This window comes from Mesoplodon bidens (genome assembly GCF_964165515.1).
Source record: "Mesoplodon bidens genome assembly, chromosome: 2".
Classification (NCBI taxonomy): domain Eukaryota; kingdom Metazoa; phylum Chordata; class Mammalia; order Artiodactyla; family Ziphiidae; genus Mesoplodon; species Mesoplodon bidens.
The window spans coordinates 178,108,800-178,114,799 of NC_138177.1; the positions used below are offsets into that span (position 1 = coordinate 178,108,800).

General features: G+C 60.2%; 1 protein-coding gene across 1 annotated transcript; it reads left to right on the forward strand.

The window, feature by feature from the left end:
- Nucleotides 1-2,104: 2,104 nt before the first annotated feature.
- Nucleotides 2,105-4,971, forward strand: FBXO2 (F-box protein 2; the record flags this gene model as incomplete). The annotated part of the gene is made up of 6 exons (XM_081215914.1): nt 2,105-2,128; nt 2,482-2,980; nt 3,425-3,554; nt 3,626-3,721; nt 4,177-4,315; nt 4,551-4,971. 6 exons carry the CDS (start codon nt 2,105-2,107, stop codon nt 4,683-4,685), a joined length of 1,023 nt encoding a protein of 340 aa, XP_081072040.1. The 3' UTR covers nt 4,686-4,971.
- Between the last annotated feature and the right edge of the window lie 1,029 nt (nt 4,972-6,000).

Below are 6,000 nucleotides of genomic sequence, written 5' to 3' on the forward strand. Positions count from 1 at the left end.
GAATTTCTTGGGGTTACTGGCCTCTCCCCACCCCATCCCAGCCTTCCTCCTGGGATCCCTTGTCTGGAGGGGCTGTCCTTCATTTGGGTGGCTGGATGCCCAGTGGGAACCAGGCTGGTGGTGAGGGAGAGTTGGGACATCAGCTCTAGCCGATGCTCAGGGCCCTTTGAGACTGCCCAGTCATCTCCTCTGGCACCAAAGATCCCCTGCTCCCCATCTCTAGAACTCCCCATTGGGCCTGTAGGGGTTGCCTGCTGAGTCAGGGTGGGAACAAGACCTGCCCCCACCCCTTCCTCACCAGGCCCATCTGAGAGTGGCTGTTGCTTGGGGAGACAATGGGAAACAGACTGATGCTCACTCAGGCAGCCAAGATCCCCACCCCTCCCTCCAGCCCTGAAAATCCCAGCTCCTTCCGCTCTTGCTCCCAATCCATGGCCCCCTTGCCCCACCCTTTATAGGGCCCCAGAATGGGTTCCTGCTTCTTCCCAGGGCCCAGCTATTCCCTGGACTCAGGGGCCCAATCCAGGTGAGTGAATAAGCCTCGGAGGCAGCTTCCAGGGGCCAGATAACTTTCCGAAGGCAACAATGTGGGGAGTTGTGTGTGCTCAAGAGGGGGTGGGGGGGGCCTGTAATCAGATCTGGGGCCTTGAGTGCCAGGCCTGGGGCCAGGAGAGGGGACTGGGCGAGGTGCACCTTTCGGGGGAGCATCAGGTGTCCACCAGGGCCAGGGCAGGGCAGGGCAGGGGGAGGGGTGGAGAGGTGAGGGCACTGGGCCCAGCTCCCCAGAGAGCTGTGGGCAGCAAGACGGGCAGGTGACATGGCTTCAGGGCAGGCATTTTCCTTTCCGCCATCCCACAGTTCTGCGGTGTGACTTGGGAGAAGTCAGTAAGACTCTCTGGGCCTCAGTTTCCTCCTTGCCGAAAGGGAAGTGTGAAGCCCCACATCATAAAGATGCGGCAAAAAAAAAAAAAAAAAAAGCTAACAATGAAGGGAACTGTGCTGAATAATAAGATTCACTAAATAAGATTTACTGAGGACTCACTGTGTGCTCTGGGCTCCGAAGACATAAACCCTGATTCGGCTCTCAGGGGGCTGAGAGTGTGGGCGGTGGGGAAATGCTGCATATGAGGAGTTGAAGGGCTGGCCGCCCAGGTCCTGGCAACACCCAGCCTTGGGTCTAGGCCCTGCCTGTTCCTCCCCTGGTGTCTGGCCTGTTTCCACCACCACCTTGGCTTTCCAGGGCCCAGCACTTAGGACTCCCCCACCCACCCTGTCCTAGGTCTGAGAGCAGTGGCCTCCCCCATGACCCAGAGTGGCTCCATCACTTCCCCACTGTCTCTTCCTCCTCCGGAGACACTGGGCACTTGGTATCCACTTATTCAAGGCTTCGATGGCCCAGCTGAGGCCAGCCAGGATCCAGGAGACAGTCCAGCCCACAGCTCCTGATATCAGTCCCTCTCCTCATAATTTGGAATGCCCTTGCCCCCTCCTCAGAAGAGGTGAACATCAGGACTGTCTGATTGGCCTGGGATTACCCCCATTTTATAGACGAGGAAGCTGAGGGCCAGGAATAGGAAAAGGAGTGAAGAAACCTTCCTTCCCAAGCGCTTACTACATCTCCCTATTTGATACACATGTTCTCTTTTAATGAGCTTCCCTCCCCCATCCCCAAGCCCCTGTTCTCCCTTCCCTTCAGGCCTCAGATCCCCGTATCCCCTGCCTGAATACCAGCAGTGCGACCTTTGGCAGGTCACTCCCCATCTCTGAACCTGAGCATTTTCATCTGTGAAATCAAAATCATAACCCTCAACTCAACGAATCATTTTCTCAAGGCTGTGGTGGTTAAAGGTGGCTCTGGAGCCAGACTGCCTGGGTTCAAATCCAGGCTCCGACCACTCATTTGCTGCGTGATCCTGGGTGGTTTTACGTCTCTGTCCCTCAGTTTCCTCATCAACGAAATAGGGATGGTAATAGGGACAACCTAGAAGAGATGCTGCGAGGATTTAAAGAGTAAAAATTAAAATGCTCAGAATGGGGCCTAACACTTGCTAAGTAAGTGCCCAATAAACATTAGCCGCTGACAGGGAGCCAGGCAGGGCGCCAGATGCCAGGCACGGGGGATGAAGCAGTGAGTTTCCCAGACCCGGTTCCTTCCCTCATTCCCTCAGTCTAGTCCCAGGGAAAGGTGTTTATAAACCATCACACCCTTGGACAAAAGCTAGGAAGGACGGAACTCCCAGCGGTGAGGTGAGAGGATGTTGTAGTAGGGGAAGTTGCGGAGGGCTCCCCTGAGGAGGTGACCGGAGCAGGGATCTTAGAGGGCCGTCGAGAGGGCTAAGGGGCTTCATTGTGTCAGGAATATCATCAGTTCCTGCTGTCGGCTCAGGTATGGGGTTTACTGGCACTGCAGGGGAAACTGAGGCCTCTGAGGCCACTCTTCAGACTTGGAGCTGATCTGTGGCCCCGGGCTCCTGGTCCCAGGCTCTGGTCACGGAAACTCCGGCCCCCGCTGAGGACTGTCCCAGCGCGGGTTGGGGCGGCCGGGGCGCGCGGCGGGGGCGGTCTGGGGGGAGTCTCAGCCGCGCCCCGCCCGCCCGCCCGCCCGCAGAGAGCGTGGGCCAGCCGGAGGAGGAGAGCCCGGAGGAGCAGCCGCAGGAGGCTGGCGCGGAGGAGGCGAGCGGCGGGGAGGAGCGGCCCGAGGACGAGGGGGAGGAGGAGGCAGCGTACTTGGACGAGCTGCCCGAGCCGCTGCTGCTGCGTGTGCTGGCCGAGCTGCCCGCCGCCCAGCTCGTGCAGGCCTGCCGCCTGGTGTGCCTGCGCTGGAAGGAGCTGGTCGACGGCTCTCCCCTGTGGCTGCTCAAGTGCCAGCAAGAGGGTCTGGTACCCGAGGGCGGCCCCGAGGATGAGCGCGACCACTGGCAGCAGTTCTACTTCCTGAGCAAGAGGCGGCGCAACCTGCTGCGCAACCCGTGCGGGGAAGGTGAGGGGTCGCGCCCTGTCACCCCGGCCTGGGGAGCTCAGCTTCCCCTTCTGTACCATGGGCAGTAACAAGGCCAGCCTGCTTTGAGGGGTGGATGAGATAAGGCGCTTGGCGCAGCGCCCAGCACAGAGTAGCCCCGGTACAGACTGTAGTATTATCCTCCTGTCCTGCTCCGGGGCGGGGGAAGTCGGGGAGGCGGGCGGGAGTTGTCTCTCTCCCAGATCCTTCCACCCCCCAGGGAGCTGGGGCAAGACAGGCCCCGCGGAGGACCCTGCTGGGAGGGAGAGAGAATCTGGGGACAAACAGGAAGTGCTCACCATTCACGCCCACCGCGACACCATTCAAGGACCACGTTCATCCTCCCCCCACGATAGGGGCAAGAGCCACCCTGCCACACCCTCGCAGGGGCTGGGTGACCAGCGTGGGGCTGTGGTGTTCCTACAGAGGACTTGGAGGGCTGGTGCGACGTGGAGCACGGTGGGGACGGCTGGAGGGTGGAGGAGCTGCCCGGAGACTGCGGGGTGGAATTCATCCACGACGAGAGTGTCAAGAAGTACTTCGCCTCCTCCTTCGAGTAAGGAGAAGGGGGATGGATGAGAAGCGGGGGAGGGGACCTCCACTCAGTCCTAACCCCCAGTCTCCCAGGTGGTGTCGCAAAGCGCAGGTCATTGACCTGCAGGCTGAGGGCTACTGGGAGGAGCTGCTGGACACCACTCAGCCGGCCATCATGGTGAAGGACTGGTGAGCGGCCGTGGGGGAAGGGGAGCGGGGTTGAGGGGCGAACTGGAACCGGCTACTCTGCTTCAGAGGCCGCTGCCTCCCTACTCGAGAGCTTGCAGTCACGTGACCATGGGTTTTCAGGAGAAGGTGGAAGTCCATCTCCCCTCCTGAGTTTTAAATGTTGGCAAGTTTTTTTGTTTTTGTTTTTTAATATCCACCTGCTGTCCCAACAGAAAGTGTCCCTGTGGGTTGGCTTTGGTCCCAACACTGGGTCTGGCCCACCTGGGGTTTAGTCCTTGGGTTTGGGCAAGTCACTTGGGCAAGTCACTTTCTCTCTCCGGCCTCGGTTTCCTTATCTGTAAAATGGGAACATTGGTACTACCGGTCAGCAGGGTTAACTCCTGTAGAGGGTTGGGCCCAGAGTACCCGCTCAGCAGGGCTGAAGCCTTCCCCGGGCGCTCCCTCCCTCGGGGCAGGTACTCGGGCCGAAGAGACGCCGGCTGCCTGTACGAGCTCACGGTGAAGCTGCTGTCGGAGCACGAGGACGTGCTGGCCGAGTTCAACAGCGGGCAGGTGGCAGTGCCACAAGACAGCGACGACGGTGGCTGGATTGAGGTGAGCTTGGAGGCTCGGGGGGGGGGCGGTGGGGCGGGGCTCGTGAAAAGCCCGCCCAAGGCCCGTGTGGGCGGGGCAGGGTTGGACTGGCCGAGAGGCTTGGAGGAGGGACGCTGCGCTGAGAAATCCAGGGCGCTAGACGAGGGTCAGAGCGCCGGGGTGGGGTGGCTAGGGGAGGCCTCGGGGCTCCGAGCCTGACCCTCCCTCCCCCTTCCCCCTGACTCCCCACCCACAGATCTCCCACACCTTCACCGATTATGGGCCGGGCGTCCGCTTCGTCCGCTTCGAGCACGGCGGACAGGACTGCGTCTACTGGAAGGGCTGGTTCGGGGCCCGGGTGACCAACAGCAGCGTGTGGGTGGAGCCCTGAGTGACCCCTCCTCCCGCCTCCCCCGGCTGCCTTGGAGGGCCAGAGGCGCGGGGGTAGATAGGACTTAGTCGGTAGCATCCTGACCTTCCGCATCCGGCGCACTCCTCTCCCTTCCCACGCTCGAAGACCAGCCCCCTCAGAGGGAAAGATGGGTTTTGTTGGTATATATTTGCATCTAGAAAATAAGATGGGTGAGGGCGTGGGCCTGCCCTGGGCCCGCCGCTGCTGAATCCCCTGCACCTAACACTGTGCCTGCCACGAAAATGGGCGCTCAATAAATCTTATTTGTCGGAGGAAGGAATGAATGAACACGGGGATGAATGAACTCCCCTCCCTTTGCTCAGTCTCTGTCTCTTGAGGGCCCCTGGCCCAGCCTGGAAAAATACTTGGTGGGGTTCCAGCTGCTCTGGTTTCCAGGGGCCCTTGGGCGGGTGCAGAGCCAGCCAGGCCTGGTCCCGCCGGACAAAGGCTGGGATTGTGAGGCCAGGGAGCGGGGAGCTGGGCCTGGCGCCCGACTGACACCCAAGCTGCCCAGAAGCCAGAACCGAGTGTGTGTGGGGGGCCCCCCTCCTGGCCTCTCTTGATCCCTCTCCCCGTTTTTTTTTTTCCTGAAGGCAGGACGGTGGGTGATGGCAGCATCTCATCTAGGGTACCAGTTCTCCTGGGCCCAGGGATGGATGCCAGTGGCTTGAGGTGGGGGATGGGGTGGGGTGACAGGCTGGGGGGCACAGGAAGGATCAGCTTGGTGTCCCTCTTCAGTTCACGCCCACTTCATGCTGTCCTCCTTGGCTTGTATTGGATCGGACAAGAGTCATTAGCATCTGATCTCCTTGGTCATTTTCCAAGCCCTGCCCAGAGGCTGGTCCCTGGTACTGGTTTGAGGGGAGGGGTGGAGGGAAGGGTGTGGTGCCAGGCTCTGGACCAGGAACTCCTTTTCTGGCCTCCCCAGCAGCTCTCAAACCCAGCCCCCTCCCCAGGACTCTCAGCTGCTGGTCTTGGGGGATGAGGGTCTGAAACATCTTCTCTCCTCTCCTAAAGGATGACCAATAAAATCTCCATGCCCCTCCAGCTTTCCTTTGATTCTGAGCCCTGATGCCACCTGCTGGTCAGGTGGGCTTGCAGAGTTTAAGCTGGAGCCTGCCTGCATTTGTTCATCGTTTCATTCAATCACTCATGATTTCTGACGCCCCAACCAGGGGCCAGGCCCAGCACAGGGTCCTAAGGTTGCAGGGGTAAGTCAGACACTTCTTGTCCCAGGAAGAGTCACCAGCTTGGCCACATCGAGGATGGGGCATCTGGGGAAGGGATATATCCA